Genomic DNA, 17884 nt, shown 5'->3' on the forward strand with positions numbered 1-17884 from the left:
TCAAGGAACCCCTGCTAAAAATTACTATATATAGTCGTGCTACATTAGTGTGATGGTCATGGGGAAGAATCCTCTTAAGGCCCCTTTCACACGGGACGGATCCGTGTTGATCCGCCCCGTGTTTATCCGCTGCTCAGCGGGGATCGCTCCGCTTTCCCCAGCTGAGCAGGCAGATGACAGGGCGGGACCCGCACACTGTGCAGGGACCGCCCTGTCAGATCTCCGCTCTCCCCTATGGGGGATCGGAGGAACACGGACCGTCTGTCCGTGTTCCTCCGATCTGCTCTGCAGACGGATAGAAAAATAGGATTTTCTTCCGTCCGCAGAATCGGACGAGAGCGGAGGCGGACGACATCGGGTGTTAGCGGATGTACATCCGCTGACACCCGCTATCCCATAGGGATGCATGTATGTCCGTATTTCATCCGAAAACGGATGGATGAAATACGGACATACTGTCCGCATGTGTGAAAGGGGCCTTAGACTTGTGGTCACTGGGAAGAATTACCCCCTTACAGATGGCTAAAAAGATCAGTGGGAACTTATCAAAGAGGCACAGAAATTGTTCATTGCTCAAGGAACCTCTGGAGGAACCCTGGTTGAGAAACCCTGATCTAGATGGTTAAAGAAGGTTGCATTAACAATGCAGGAAAACTGTTGTGGACAATAAAGTTCTTTAATGCACCATGTCCTATTTTCTTGCATTGAGCTGTGTTCGGGATTCGCCATGTAAAGAAAAGTCAGGCTTCCCTTTATAAATAAACCCAGTTCAGGAGCCTCAAGAAGTTTAGTTTCATCCATCAAAAAGTTGTCTGCTGCTCATGATAAATTGCCAGACAAACCCCTAGGGTAGTATATGTACAACTTGGGGGACCTTGTTCTGTTTTCCAGCACTACTAAGTATATTGTCATTATTATTGTTTATTTTGTTCGTTAAGTGTTAACATTTTGCAGCAATTTATAGTTGAAGTGATGAATCTTTGGATATTTTCAGTTGGAGTCTATCACCTTTAAAGAAAGGTGTCACCACCATTTGATATTTGGTTACTAAACTCCTAAAAATGGGACTGTATGAACACCTTAGGTCAGGGGTGTCTAACATTTTGACCTTCCTGGGCCACATTGGAAGAAGAGGAATTGTCACACATAACATGTACAATACACTAACAATAGGGATAGCAGATGAGCAGAAAAAGTTGGGCAGATAGCAAGTTAGCATTCACTGATAGTGAAAAGGGGGCAACATAAAACCAGTGTGATATTTTTGATAAACCCATCAATATCTGGTTTGATGCTTGTAGTAGCAATTCTCAAGGTGCTCATTAGATAATTTGGTTCTAATTTTGCCCTTCATGTGTTTCATCCATGACAATAGTTGCTCACACACAGTTAGGTCCATAAATATTGGGACATCGACACAATTCTAATCTTTTTGGCTCTATACACCACCACAATGGATTTGAAATGAAATGAACAACTGCAGACTTTTAGCTTTAATTTGAGGGTATTTACATCCAAATCAGGTGAACGGTGTAGGAATTACAACAGTTTGTATATGTGCTTCCCACTTTTTTAATGTTCAGGGATTTCCTTTCACTTCCTGTTTGGCTATGGGACAGGAAGTGAAGGGAAATCTCTGCAATGGGACACAGATTGCAAAAATAAATCTGACAGGGGTTACTACCCTTCCTTGCTCTATCCAAAATGAAAAAAAAAAATCTGCCTATAGTTCTACTTTAATTTTTTATGTTTTTGGAAGATCAAAATATGCTTCTTCAGGACAGCATGATAACAATGCTTATGTGGTAACCCTTGACTTAAGGTGCCCAGACAGTGCCATTTTGATGAGTTTGGCAACCAGAAATAAATATTTAAGGCTGGAATTCAGACAAGCTATTAAATAAATTAATTCTAATTTTTATTAACTCTATTATGCATCAAAAGATTTTCAATTCTGTACAGTCTTGTGATCCAGTCACCCCGAGCAAAAAGCTTAATGACTACAATTTTCTATGCTGAAATTGGGGATACAGCTTGGTCACTGGTCTGCCCCCCAGCCTACTGATTGGACAGTGACACCACACTGATAGGGTCATTATTCTGCTGCTCTTGCCTATCCGCAAGTGTTAAATTAGAAGCCCTTTGTACTTTGTGTTGTAGAGCCTGATTGGCTCACAGTGCTAACCCTCCATCTCTGTCTGAGTCCTGATAAAAAATAACTATTTGTAAATGTGGTACAGCGCTGCGCTAAAAACAAACTGGGGGAGCAGCCAACACACCCGTAGACTCAAGGGCAGAAATAACAACGAAAAAATACAAAGTGTGGCGCTAATAGTAGCAATATATGAAACTAAGCATTAGGTAATATCACACAATAAATATGTGAAACAAAATTGACACGTGAGCACAAGTGACAGTGACTAATGAATAGAGATAATAAATAAATATATGTGTTCAATACAAATATTAGATATGATCTAAAACAATAAAAGAAATATGTGATAACAGTGCATGAACAGTTATCTAATGTAAAGTCCAAAACACCAAAAAAATTCGTGACAACAGTACATGAACAATTTTAGGCAGGTGTTTTCTTATATGTGTAGAAGAGCTTTCAACCCAGTAGCCTGGTAGGTACGTGGACCATAGAAGACCCGAGGTGCACGGAGGTTTGGAAACAGTGCCAGGACCATCACCAGAAGCTATGGAGGCTTACCGGAAGGTATGGCCTGAAATGGCGTATGCCATACAGGTCAAAAAGGCTTAGTGACCAACAGGTCTAGACGTATTATCCGGTCAGAAGTTATCGTCACACAAACCATGGGGAGGAAGAATCGGTCAACACGACTTCCACATTGATAGATATACCACCGTAGACCATGCGAAAAATTCGTATTACATGTGAGGAATAAAAACACTCACATAGTGTAATAACGTAAAACTTGGATTTATTTAAAAAGTAACAATAAAAAAACAGACTCACATTTTTGCAGATAAAATTAGCGTATCAATCGTGTAGCGGTAGTTGTGAGGGATCAACCCGACATGTTTCGACTAAGAAGTCGTCTTCTGGGGTGTGGACCCCCTCACCCCACCGCTCTATATATAGACAAACAAATAATGACCCCCAATGGAAGTGTCCTGAACCGGAAGTGAACCAGATGACCTTATTTCCGGTTTTGAGGGACATAGATTATGGGCTTGGTGTTTTGAAGCCATTTAGAGAAGCAGACTAGGTAGTCGGGACATATGTTAAAATATAACTTCTATGGTGAAATTATGAGGCAAGAATAAGTGACTGGTGGTCTGGATAGTTAGTCCGTAACCAAGCCTCACTATCACTGTCTGTGTCCTCTGGATAGGAGCGCAACGATGCCGCTGCGTTCCAACCCTGTAACGAGCCTCATTTGAGCGCAATGACGTCACGCGTAAGGCTGGGTAGCGGCGACAGTACGTTCCAAGCCGTCACCCAAGCCTCACTCCCGTATAGCGCAATGACGTCATGCGCATAACGCGGCAACGACGGTGCGCTCCGGGATAACAACCACGCCTCGTCATCAATTACTAGACGTCCACCCGCAGGAAGCAAGGCTCTGCCCTATGACACAGGGCGGAAGTGGCAAACAAGTGTCAGCAGGGATGGAAGTCGAATTATATGGAATTTAAATGTGCTACAAGTGCACATAAAAAGCTTGGTGGTATGAAAAATTAAATATACTATCAATGCCCACAGAGATCTATAATAGAAGATAGAAAAATTATTCCATAGTCTACATTATATAGATTCGGATTATTGACCTCCCAGACACTTCCAGTAGGGGGCATAAATACATTAACATGCCAAACTATTATGTTTAAAAGCACATACAATGTATACAAAAAGAATAGGCCTAAAAAGTTAAAAACCATATAGCGTATGGCAATGTATATATATAAAAATATAGCTAAAAAAGGGAGACCATCACTATCGAGCTACCATGAATAGTAAATGCCAGGAAAAAAGAAAAAATCTAAAGTAAATTACAATTTATGCCTGGTTAATAAACGAATTGATGTCCCAATCGACATTGATACCTTGCGGAAAATAGGACCCCAATTCGTATATCCAGTATGTCTCCACATATATTTATTTATTATCTCTATTCATTAGTCACTGTCACTTGTGCTCACGTGTCAATTTTGTTTCACATTTTTATTGTGTGATAAAAAATAACAAAAAATAGATTTAGATACTTGCACTACCTGTTTTTAGCTGTATTTTTTGATAAATGTGTAACTGGCCCAAATGATCCTACATATTTCCCTCAAGTTCATCTTTAAACATACATTTATTTTATTACATGAACAACATACATACCGATCTTGAAAGACCTTATACTGTGATGCATTTGTAGGTACCCATAGTATGTTTTGGCATGGAGAAGGTGGGGGCACTTGTAGTATGTTTGGGTTTCAGAGAGTGATGTAGATGGTGGAGGCATTTGTAGTATGGTTGGGTTTCAGAAAGTGATGTACGGTGCCTTGAAAAAGTATTCATACCCCTTGAAATTTTCCAAATTTTGTCATGTTACAACTAAAAATGTAAATGTATTTTATTGGGATTTTATTTGATAGACCAACACAATTGTGAAGTGAAAGGAAAATGATGGTTTTCAATTTAAAAAAAAAATAAATATCTGAAAAGTGTGGTGTGCATTTGTATTCAGCCCCCCTGAGTCAATACTTTGTAGAACCTCCTTTCCCTGCAATTACAGCTGCAAATCTTTTTGGGGATGTCTCTACCAGGTTTGCACATCTAGAGAGTGACATTTTTGCCCATTCTTCCTGCAAAATAGCTCAAGCTCTGTCATATTGGATGGAGAGTGTCTGTGAGCACCAATTTTTTCAAGTCTTGCCACAGATTCTCAAATGGATTTAGGTTTGGCTTTGACTGGGATATTCTAACACATGAATATGCTTTGATCTAAACCCTTCCACTGTAGCTCTGTCTGTATGTTTAGGGTCATTGTCCTGCTGGAAGGTGAACCTCTGCCCCAGTCTCAAGTCTTTTGCAGACTCTAACAGGTTGTCTTCTAAGATTGCCCTGTATTTGGCTCCATCCATCTTCCCATCAACTCTGACCAGTTTCCCTGTCCCTGCTGACGAAAAGCATCCCCACAACATGATGCTACCACCACCATGTTTCACAGTGAGGATGGTGTGTTCAGGGTGATGTGCAGTGTTAGTTTTCCATCACACATAGCGTTTTGCTTTTAGGCCAAAAAGTTCAATTTTGGTCTCATCTGACCAGAGCAGCCTCTTCTACATGTTTGCTGTGTCCTCCACATGGCTTCTCGCAATCTGCAAACAGGACTTCTTATGGCTTTCTTTTAACAATGGCTTTCTTCTTGCCACTCTTCCATAAAGGCCAGATTTGTGGCATGCACAACCAATAGTTGTCCTGTGGACAGATTCCCCCACCTGAGCTGTGGATCTCTGCAGCTCCTCCAGAGTTACCATGAGCCTCTTGGCTGCTTCTCTGATTAATGCTCTCCTTGCCCGGCCTCTCAGTTTAGGTGGGCGGCCATATCTTGGTAGGATTGCAGTTGTGCCATACACTTTCAATTTTCAGATGATGGATTGAACAGTTCTCCATGAGATGTTCAAAGCTTGGGATATTTTTTTTTATAACCTAACCCTGCTTTAAACTTCTCCACAATTTTATTCCTGACCTGTCTGGTCTGTTCCTTGGCCTTCATGATGCTGTTTGTTCACCAAAGTTCTCTAAAAAAAACCTTTTGAGGGCTTCACAGAACAGCTGAATTTATACTGAGATTAAATTACACACAGGTGGACTCCATTTACTAATTAGGTGACTTCTGAATGCAACTGGTTCCACTAGATTTTAGTGAGGGGTATCAGAGTAAAGGGGGCTGAATGCAAATGCATGTCACACTTTTGAGATATTTATTTGTAAAACATTTTGAAAACCATTTATCATTTTCCTTCCACTTCACAATTATGTGCCACTTTGTGTTGGTCTATCACATAAAATCCCAATTAAAATATATTGACGTTTTTGGTTGTAACATGACAAAATGTGGAAAATGTCAAGGGACCTAGGTCGCCTGACAAGTAGCGTCCCCTTCAGTACAATGGAACCATTCTAATCGGAGCGACGCAAGTCGCTCCGACTTAGAAAAAGGTTCCTGTACGACTTTGGGGGCGACTTGGGGCGACTTGCATAGACTTCTATACAGAAGTTGTTTTGCAGGTCGCCTCGGTGAGGCGACCTGCAAGTCGTGCCGCCTCTGGTGTGAACCGAGGCTTAGTGAGTGATGCAGGTGTACAAACTTGTATTAGAATATAGGTTTTAGAGAGTTAGGCAGATGATAAAGGTACTTGTGTTAGGTGTTGGAGAGTGATGCAGTTGGAGACGCTTGTAAGTACTTATAGTATGTTTTGGTATTAAAGAGTAATGCAGAAAGTGGAGGTACTTGTATTATGGTTAGGCTTTAAAGTGATGCAAAAAGTGCAGATACTTCTAGTATGATCAAGTATTAGAGTGATGGAGAAGGTGGATGTACATGTAGTCTCTATGGATTTTGCATTAGAGAGTGATGCAGAAATTGCATGTACTTGTAGTATGATCAGGTAGTTATGTAGAAGTTGAAAGTATTCTTACAGTTTTTCCATGGAAAGCATATCCCCTGCCAGCTGTAGAGAAGGACCCTTGCTTGCTGTGTGGAAGCAGTGGTCTCCCTGCAGAGATATGGTTTTACCCCCTGCATAGTCAGAGCTAGAGCTCCCCAATCAGCAGGTATAATGAAATTTGCTGATTGTAGAGCTATAGGTCTGACTCGGGAAGTGGCATGTCAGACCTCTGCAGAGAGACCACTGCTTCAACAGAGATGAAGGGTTCTTCTCTGCAGCATGCTGACAGGGGACAGGCTTTTCTATTTCACCTGTGTCTGCTTTCTATAGAAAATTAACCCCTTAAGACTTTGCACATCCTGCATGCTTTTTTTTTTTTTTTTTTAACAATTTTTATTAAACTTCAAGAAAACATAACAGATATACTGCAAAAGTGGCATAACTTTGCATAGCAAGAAATACAAAAGGTATATAACAAGAGGTGTCGGAGCATAAAAATGAAAAAGTTCCTAGGTACCAAAGAAGGAATACCGTGTAGACGTAAGATACCCAAGATATATCGACCTCACAGAATCTAGCATATTGAATATATTTGGAGGAATGGAAGCGTATCCTACTAGAACAAAAGAGCAACAAAACAAAATAGATATAACCCATACTGCAACCTCTAAACAAGAACACTTTCCAATATAATTCCTAGATGCAGGGGGGTCTAAGCATCTGCTCTTGATGTAGTAGGCGGATTAAGGGACTGACCTGTGTCAGAAATCTTCAGTTTGCCCAATGTGTTGGTAAGTTCGGCTTTCAAGTACCAGTCGGTATACTAAAACGGCTTCATGAGAAGGGTGAGTTCTGCCATAGAAAAGCAATACTCCACGAATCGTCTCCAGCGGGAAAAGAAACGGTAGGTAGTTTTGTAGTTCTGAACAGTTATATCCAATTTTTCCAAATAAAACAGGGACTGTAAATTCTTTTTCATGGCTTAAATACGTGGCGGTGAGGGCTGGATCCACACCCTAAGGATTACTCTGTTCCACCAGTAGACAGATGAGCCCACTGGGGCAATCCTGAGGTAGTTGAAGTCGGGGTCCGGGCAGAGGAGTCCTCATAGTCCAAGACACAGAGCAACGGGTCCTTGGTGGGACAGATGGAGGTGACTCTAGTCAAATGTCAGGACTTGATCCCAATAGGAGACAGAAGGACATGTCCATAAACAATGAAATAAAGAGGGACGGGAGAGATTGTCCTGCATTTTGATGTACTTGGAATGTATTTAGCAGATTTAAACATGAAAAGAAAGAAAAATGTAAAATATGGGTTATAAATGACAGTATTTCAATCTAATATAAAGGAGGCAGCTCATGGTATATTTGGCATTTCCAGTGCCAGAAATTTCCAAGGTCAAACCATCTTTACTTACGAGAATTTCTCTTGCTTGTTGTTTTTGTTATCAAACGACAAAAGATAGCGTCTGTTACAGCAAATAAAATAAAAAAAGTGCCTAACTTTCTGGAAGGACTGCTGTGGTGTACATATCTGTGGTCACATACCTCTGTATCAGACATTTCCAAGGTAAATGACTGACTTTCTTTTAATGGTCTCTGTCTCCCACAGTTCAAGAGGATGTTGAACCGTGAGCTAACACACTTGTCTGAGATGAGCCGTTCCGGGAACCAGGTCTCAGAATATATTTCCAACACTTTTCTCGGTGAGTCACACTCTGCATTAAAGAATAATTCCAGGCATGTACAGGTTCATTGACGTTTTTTGTTTAAGGGATTTGAAATTCTTTTCAGCCAGTCCTGTGAATGACACCAGAATGGTGACACCACTATTATGCTTTATAGCTTCTTTGCTGGTTCTTGTCCTGTCATCAGACAGGCGAGGCATGATGAAGATGAAAACATAGGGCGTCACCTATCTCGAGTTTGGCAAGAATGTGTAAATTATAGGACTGGCTGAGCAGAATTACAACCACAGGTTCCATATCAGTCTTAAAGGATTATTATCATGGTTTGTATTTTGATTAAATTATCATTTAGAGTTGCTGTTATCATTTTTGGTATGGTTTTTACTTGCATGCTGTGGTCTATGATCATATACAGTGCATTCTCCTGCTACGGCTTATGCAACTTATATTGCAGTCAGCATCCTTGTTGGGCAACTGAAAAAAGGATTGCAAAATAAGTCCCTTACAGTAAATATTGTTTCCAATAAATGTTTTGACTACATTCTTTCCATAGACTTTTACTGAATGACACTATATGTCAAAAAGTTTATGGGCACCTGACTATTACACCTACATATATTGCCAAAACTAAATGGACACTCCAATATATTACGTTTTAGGTGTTTCCAGTGAAGGGTAGTGTTAGACAGTTATAGGCAACTGTGTACTTCCAACCATGTCTGAACAATTTTGTGGAAGGATCCTTTTGGTTCCAGAATGATTGTACCCCATGCACACCAAGCCAGCTCCATAAAGGCATGGTTTGGAGGGGAAGAACTCAAGTGGCCTACACAGAGCCCTGATCTCATCCCCACTGAACTGTCTATTTTCTGTTAGTTACTTTTATTGCTTTATAACAGGATAACAGCAAGCATGCAGGGGCTAAAAGATCTTATGACGATAAAGGAGGGTACATAGACCAAGCAATAAACTTCCAGGGTCCAATGTAATGCATTACTTGAGGGCCTTTGTATGGGCCCAAAATCTGGGTCAGCAGTCTAGACCAGGGGTCTCCAAACTTCTAAACAAGGGGCCAGTTTACTGCTTTTCAGAATTTAGGCTGGCTGGACTTTGGCCAGCAAGAGTAGAAAATGCCCCAGCATCAATGGGAGTCTACAATGTCTCAGGCTTGGTGGTCCGTAGGAGGAGGAATTGTGCCCCTTTTATTGGTATTAGTGGCAGGAACAGTGCACCATCATTGGTGTCAGTGAAAAGAATTATGTCCTATTGTTGGTGTTAGTGGAAAGAATGGTACCCCATCATTGATGTCAGTAGGAGGAATACAGCCCCACTGTTGGTGTCAGTGAATGGAATGGTGCCCCATCATTGGTCCCAATAGAAGGAATAGTGCCTCAAGGGCTGGAAAAAGGCAAGCAAAGGGCCACAATCAGACATTGGGCCACAGTTTGAAGACCACCTTTTTTGACCTGTATATCCCAACAAGAAAAGACAGAGAGAAAGGGAGGGGGAATGGGAGGTTTACATAGAAAACTGATAAGGATATGTAGGGATATATATATCCCCCTCAGACGCGGGTCCAGGAGCCTAATAGGTAGGCTATAAATAACTCAGGCTAGAAGAGTTCAGACGTGGAAAAGTGTAAGCAAGCCATGATTGGGATATTTTAGGAAAGTTAGGTTGTGAATCGTTAAAATTATTGCATAATTAACCAGGATCACATTTATGCAGTCTTTGACTTCTTGAAAATGGACTCTGGACTTCTTCCAGGCTTTGTTTCGCAAGCCAGGAACAAAGAAGTAGTCAATTTCTATGGGTATGAGAAAAGACCTGGAATTGTATGATGTGGAAGGCCCAACCTTGCATCATTTGGGACTATTTTTTTAAACCAAATTTGAAGGTGGCCAAACACTCTGGACCAAAGTGCATTCAGGTTCAGAAAGGAGCACCAAATATGTAGTACATCCCCACGACGGCCTTACCCTCTGAAGCATCTGTCACTGCAATTCGAAATGGCATGAGCTACTCCAGCTGGAACCTGAGAACTGTCCATTTCATCCAAACGAGGTGATCACCTGATCACAAGGGCAAGGATTGATTGGACAGGATTGATAGCCTTGTTTGATGGCCGTTGTTTCCCCTGATACCAGGAATCTCTGGTTTTACCTTCCTTTCTTCCTCCCTTATGTACAAGATGGACATAAAAATGTATGCTGACTGTATAGACAGTTTGGGAAGAGCCAGCTGAGAGACCATTCTCAGGGCAGTCAGATTGTTCCTGCATATCCAGCTGCTTTTGGGGATAGGAAAGTGTAAGACCCAAACTTTTTATTTTAAAAGCGGAATAAAACCTTTTACCAAATGTTTTATTTTTAAATTGGACCCCAGAGCTTTTAGCCATAATGTGTTAGTATCCACAGCATATTAGTCTCCTGTTGATCACAGGCGCTGCCATCTTCTCCTCGTCTTCCTTCCGGGTTCCGACTCTTTCGCTGCTTGGTTGGTAAGGCCGCAATGATGTCACTCCCAAGCATGTGCATGGGGAGTGACGACATCACAACACAGAGCGGTGCTGAAAATGTACGCTGAGCTTCACATGCATGGAGAGGGATGAGTGACCATGTCAAATTTTTATTTGTTGCCTGTGTCCACACCTCTATTTGTCTTGGTGACCGTTGTCAAGAGTGAAAGTGAGAAAATCCCAAATTTTGAGTTGTCACCATAAGAGGAATAGAGATGAAATCTTCACTTTGAAAATATTTCCTCCCACCTCCCGCTCTGGTTATGGGACCGAAAGTAAAAGGAAATCTCAAAAGGGACCCAGATTGCAAAATAACTAACAGTGATCTTCCCTACTCTATCCAAAATTAAAATAAAAGTTTTGGCTTTAGTTAAGCTTCAGAAAGCTTGTCAGCATTTAATGTCTGTCAGGGAGATTTCCCTTAGCTTCCTGTTCCAGAGACATAGCTCTGGGGTGAGTACCGAAGAGCGCCCAGTGCAAAAGTTTGACACAAAAAGGTAAAATCTTGGGATAAGTTCACCTTAAGTAACATGTTACACCCATATTTAGGGTGCAACATGTAACATGTTACTAACTGAGCAGAGTCCACATTGTGACAGTGGGCTGGGGATCTTCTACCTGCACCTGCTGTCACAATTTAAAAAAAAGTGGCTATGCGGGGCTCCCCCTACCCGGCCACGTCATTAATACACAGAGTTCTGATGGCTTGTAGTTCTCAAAGAACCACCAGGGCGCTGATGAGTTAGCTCTTGATAGTTAATTGATCATTCCTGTCATTCAGTAACTGCCTGCCCGTACACAGTATGGGCAGACAGCTACACTGACAGTCTGCAGGAGCCTGAGATTGCACCTGTGATCTGCTGATCATGGGTGCAATGCTTTGCAGGCTCCTAATAAAAGAAATAATGCACAATTTATTTTACCTGCATAAAGATGTGCATTTATTATTATTATTATTATTATTATTATTATTATTATTATTATTATTATTTATATATATATATATATATATATATATATATATATATATATATATATATATATATATATATATATATATATATATATATATTTTCTTTATTTATAAAGCTGAACTTATCCTTTAATGTTTATTGCACAAAGGTATCAGATGAACCCAATGTGTTTGAGGGGGGGGGGGGGGTTGGTTCCCCCTTCAGGGCTAAAACCGTGGGTATGAATGGACTCATTCGAGATGCCATTAGAAGACTTGATCCAAACTGTCGAACCTGGACACATTGCATACTGTCAGCTTAGTTTATTTCAGAGACATGACCAGAAGTAAAAAATAAATAAATAAATTCTGCAAAGTGAGATTAAATCCCCTGTTGACAACCCTAATGCCGCGTACACACGGTCGGACTTTTCGACCGGACTTGTCCGACGGACCAAATCCGGCGGAAAATCCGATCCTGTGTGGGTTTCACCGGACCTTCAGCAGACTTTTCCAGTCGCAAATCTGATGGATTTCAGATTTGGAACATGCTTCAAATCTTTACGTCGTAACTCCGCCGGACCCAGAAATCCGCTCGTCTGTATGCTAGTCCAACGGACAAAAACCCACGCTAGGGCAGCTATTGGCTACTGGCTATCAACTTCCTTATTTTAGTCCGGTGTACGTCATCACGTACGAATCCGTCGGACTTTTGTGTGATCGTGTGTAGGCAAGTCTGGTCATTAGAAAGACTGTTGAAAGTCCGCCAAAAGTCTGTCGAAAGTCTGTCGGACGGGCTGTCGGACTTTTGTAGCTGAATAGTCCGACCGTGTGTACGCGGCATAACATTTAGCATTTCCCATTACTTTCTGTACCGTGATCATGGTCACTGGGAAAAATAGAGTGGATGTATTACCTCCATGGGCTGACGGCAATACAACTCTTCCATAATTAACACTACCTCATGCTATTCAAAATTATCTAAAAAAAAACCTCCTGGTTTTTACATATACTGTACATTAACAAAGCACATTATTTTTCTGTCCTGCTGCAAAGGGGTTGGTCTTGCCCACCTCTTGTATTTTCCATTAAATAAATTAAAACCTCAACAGGCAGAGTGAGATCCCACTATAAATGTCATGGCAAGTGGGCAATCGTAGGATACCCCACAACATCTACCATAGGCTGAAATATGGGTTTTGGGGGACTAACCCTTAATTTAAAGCATCTCCTGGGCCTAGACATGAGTGCACAGAGATCTCTTCAGGGGATGACAGATTGACTGCAGTTGTGAGTTGGACAGAAGGACTTGTGATTCATGATTCTCACGCACACAGAAAGTTTACAGTTTTCAGACAGCAGCCCCATCATGTATTAATAATCCTCTGACGTGGGAATGATGCAGGATGCACTACGGATTATTTATGTTTGTTGTATGAATGTATATTTAGTTTTCCCTTAAAAAGTGCCAGCTGTGGGAAAAGGGGGAGAGGCCTTTAGTTTCCTGTCTGCCGGGTGAGCTGTGACTGGAGACATCTGGTGGATCAAGGCTGCTTCTCCTGGGATATGATAGGGAGGACATCCCTGTGGGTGTTCGTTCTCTGCTTTATAATCTAGGGCAGCCAATCTTCCCCTGTTGAATATGGAATAGCTCTTAAAATAAAGGGATATGGTCGACTTGGTATTTTGTACACCAAGGATGATTCCATTCGACAACATTATTTTAATTAATAATGAAATTAACTAAATTATCTATAACAATAAAATAAATGCAGATAACGAAAATTGTAGTGTATCCCATATTGGTGGTCAGTAAAAAAATTGCCCCTTACATTTGCAATCAGTGAGATACATCATAAAGTTCTTTATAACAGAAGGTATTTTACACATCCTTCAGCAAACCCAAAAACAAGAAACCCACTCTGTGTTTATGGGCAAGTGGCTGGAGTCGTGCAAATCATAATTTTTTTTGCCCTATTTAGCCATCAATACCTCCAGAACCCCTGGTGTACAGGGAAAATATAGCCAGTAGGGCTCATGGATGCTAGTGACCTGTACACAGCAGGTGGGGCCCTCGGGGATGACTTTACACAAGCTCTGTACACCCATGCAGCCGTGTGCATGGGCTCTTTCCAGATTGGCAGTTTTACCAATTGCCTCATCTGTGTGACCTTTTATTGGTTCCACTGGTGATCATCGAAATGTTCCCTCATGTTGATCTTCAGTGAGAGAAGGGCTGCCGTTCACATTTCACTGTCCGGGAACGGTATGCGGCAATCAGCCCTCTGTGATTTTGTAGGCCATGTCACAATATTCCCAGACTCAATGATCAGTGGATAGAGTACGTATAGAGCTAGGATGAGGTCCGCTGCCACCCAATGCACAGATGCCAGTCTAGGAGTAGAAGCAGACACTACAGTGGATAGAAAACTAAGATGAAAATGCACAGTCTATATAAGCGAGTCTGGTCAAGCAAGAGCTGACTATGGAAACACTTCCATTGCTGTCTTACCATGTAAACTGTTTTCTTGTCAGCAATGATCTCCTAACAAACAGTAGTAGGGGTATGTCTGTGTTCTCTATAGGAACTCTGATTCTGCATGCTTGCCTTCTCTGGGCTTGTCCAGCCTAGAGTTCTGTGGTAATGCATGTAGTACTGTGCACTTTCAATGCAATGCACTACAGAGCAAGGTATATGTGCCTTATTCATACATGCTCAATGCACCTTTGCTACGGTGCTCTGCAACACACTACAACACAACCCACATAGGCATGAGTTGCCATAAAAAAAATAAAAAAAACATTCTTAAGTGGGGCAAAGCCTTTAAATCCCGTGTCCAGGTTCTTTTGGAGACCTGCAGATGAGCACACTCATTATAAGCAAGGCTTGGGTAAAGCTGAGTGCTCCAGCCGGGAGGGAGGTGTGCTCATGTTTGAAGACAGGTGTGTGTTTCTGTTGGGAGACAAGGGTGATCAGGAGATCGTACTCCATGTTGGAAAGATTCCTTGTCCATCATGCTGAGAGAGTCGAAGTGGCTAAGCGTGTCTGGGAGACTGGAAGAGCGCAGACAACTAGACGAGTCCTCGGAAGTGAGGGTATCTGTTATGCTGTGTACACACGGGCGAATTTTTCAACCGCAAATGAAAGTCCATCTTTCCGATGGACTTTCGAGGGAGTTACGATGGACTTGCACACACATGAACGGACTAAAGTCCGTTAGAAAGTCCGGTCGTTTGAACATGATGTACGACCGGACTAGAGTAAGGAAGTTCATAGCCAGTAGCCAATAGCTGCCCTTGCGTGGTTTTTTCGTCCATTGGACTAGCATACAGACGAACAGATTTTTCGATCAGACTCGAGTCCGTCGGAAAGATTTGAAACATGTTCTAAATCTAAAGTCCGTCTGATTTTCAACAGAAAAAGTCCGCTGAAGGTCCGATGAAGCCCACACACGATCAGATTGTCTGACGGATTTGTTCCGTCGGACCAGTCCGGCCGGAAAGTCCGCCCCTGTGTACACTGCATAAGTCTCACAGGAGTCAGAGAGCCCATGGTGTCAAGAGAACCCCTATTGAGAGGCCAGGAGTGGGACCGTACAGGACTGAGCTGTAACTACAGGCTGGGTGAGCCAGGAAAAGCTAGGTGAGAAGGTCTGAGGGACCAGAGTCAAGAGCAGTGCTGCTGCTGAAGAGAGAGTCAGGTGGCTTGGTATTTTTCATTACTTAAAATAAAACCCAAATATTCCCTGCACTACATCAGTTAAATACTGATATATTGTTTGTGCTCCAATAATTAAAAAATGATTATTTAAGTGCCAAAATTAGTCACTCAATAGTACTCATAACTGTGCTGATATATAGTTCAACATAACAATGTTCATAATAAAGTGAATACATCCTCCTTCTGTGACCATGTGATTCTTGTCCAGTTAACACTACTGTGTGCTCGATCACCTTTCACACCTTCCTGTTACTTCAGGGTACTGACCTTTGCTCTGTATAGGTCACTTTAAATAGGCATCCAAGTTGCACCAGATGTATTAACAACTCTCCTTATTCCTCCTCCAACACCAGGTATCATTATATAGGGTGAAGTCTTTCCTCTTTATTTAGTTTTGCTAAAAAACAAGAAGACTTTCCTTGTGTAGTATATTATTTATGTAACAAATAGCCACTTACAAAATCAGTGCACCTCAATCCAGTGCAAAGGACAAGTCCACTTTAGAAAGTCCTTTTAAGATTAGGATTCGGCATCACATACACAGAAAACACACTTCCACTTCCGGCCTGGCATGATGATGTCATGTAGCTCGGCCCATTATGGTGTTCCCACTGGACATTTGTCCGCTTTATGAACCAATCAGGATGTGGCAGAGAGCCAACTTTGAATGAGCCTATAGGTCCTCAGGGTAAGCATCCATGTTGCACGGCTGACACTGGCAATGCCTAACTGTGCAGAAGAGATTTAAATTTCTCCTGTTTCCCATTTTGACTTCCTGGGATGATTTTTTTTTTCACTTTTGATTGGCATGTCTTTCTGAATTATCTTGTAAGCCACAAGAGGTATTGACTGTCAGAGCTGGATCTGTTTAACGGTTGCTCACCACCCCTTCCCCACAGTACAATAGTGTGGAGTTGGGATTATCTTTACACAGTGTGGAGGGTTCTGTACATTTAGTAATAGCAGTTAAACCATTTTAGTAACGTTTTGCTAGGTTACAGATACACAGTGGGATATTAGGTTTCATATTACTGTGTAAACCGTGCAATCGCTTTCCCATAAGATACATGATCTGTACCAGTCACATGTTCCTGGGCTGGTAAACCGTCCATTTCGCCATCCTTCCTGTAAGATGGCTATGTAGATAGGACACCTGTTCATCCTACAAGTTTAAATGTCCAGTCTTCTCTCTCAATGGGCTCACAGCACCCCACCCACCTGAGACACTGCAGAGGGTTTCTCCGATAAAGCTACACAACATTTTATTATGAACATGGAACCACTCCTTCTGCGCTTTTTTATGTTTTTGACCTCTTTTATAACACTTGGAATAATCGCACTAGAAAATGGGCGCAGAATCTTCAGAGAATCTTCAGAGGCTGGAGGACCCAGGATCGGTATATCTAAAATTATATTTTGGGGGCTCATGTATACAGTGCATACAGTGTATACAGTGCTGAGGGAAAGGGCCCCATTTCACTCATGACAACTGGTCATTCATTGCCTGTATCATAGGACATAATATGCTGTTGCATGGGGAATCCTGATATACTTCTACAGACCACAGACAGCATCAAAATCGAAATATAAAAGGAAAGACTTCCAGGACCGATGAATCTCCTAAATTCAGTTCTAAGCATGACTAGTACAATCAGAATATAAAAAGAATGAATTCCAGTACAGAAGAATCACCTAAATCCAGTTATAATCATGGCTAGTACAAAACAAAGTGCTTTTGAGATATCATAGCCATATAATATTTTATACCAATAAACGTTTGATGAATTCTGGAGATCCATCGGTATTGGCCCATCTTTACCTTTGTATTCTGATACATTTGCTTTTATATTAAGACCTGCTCTTACAAAAGGAAGGGTGAACCTTATGGGTCATTTGACCGAAGCTTCCACTATTCTTCTGTACTTTTACGTTAACCACTATGCTGTGTTGTCGTACCAAGCTGTCCGTGTGTCTTGTTCTGTAACTTAGCTGTTTATGTGTTGCAGACAAACAGAACGAAGTGGATATCCCATCCCCAACACAGAAGGAGCGAGAGAAGAAGAAGAAACAACAGACAATGTGCCAAATAAGTGGTGTCAAGAAGCTCACGCACAGCTCCAGCCTGACCAACTCTATGATACCTCGTTTTGGAGTCAAGACTGACCAGGAGGAGCCTCTTGAGAAGGTACAGAGATTGTGAATAGATGTATAGTTAGTGCTGAATGGATTTGGGATCTACCAGCATTGAATACCTATTGAGTTTGAGCTTAGTTTTTTGCAAGCCATTATTTGGTGGTAAATTGGTAATTGCAGATTCAAGTTGCCCAATACCTGACCCATGGCCAGATCTCTGACAACTCTGCATAGGGA

The 17884-nt window shown here is 41.7% G+C and overlaps 1 protein-coding gene across 4 annotated transcripts in view; it reads left to right on the forward strand.

Moving 5' to 3' along the window:
* Positions 1-17884, forward strand: part of PDE4A (phosphodiesterase 4A) — a 494628-nt gene that overhangs the window by 433353 nt on the left and 43391 nt on the right. For all 4 annotated transcript variants that reach the window (XM_073622564.1, XM_073622565.1, XM_073622566.1 and 1 more), the window contains 2 exons: positions 8248-8341; positions 17521-17699. In XM_073622564.1, coding sequence (XP_073478665.1) covers positions 8248-8341; positions 17521-17699 — 273 coding nt within the window. The remainder of the gene's footprint in view (positions 1-8247; positions 8342-17520; positions 17700-17884) is intronic.

This window comes from Aquarana catesbeiana, linkage group LG03 (assembly GCF_042186555.1).
Source record: "Aquarana catesbeiana isolate 2022-GZ linkage group LG03, ASM4218655v1, whole genome shotgun sequence".
In the NCBI taxonomy this organism is placed as follows: domain Eukaryota; kingdom Metazoa; phylum Chordata; class Amphibia; order Anura; family Ranidae; genus Aquarana; species Aquarana catesbeiana.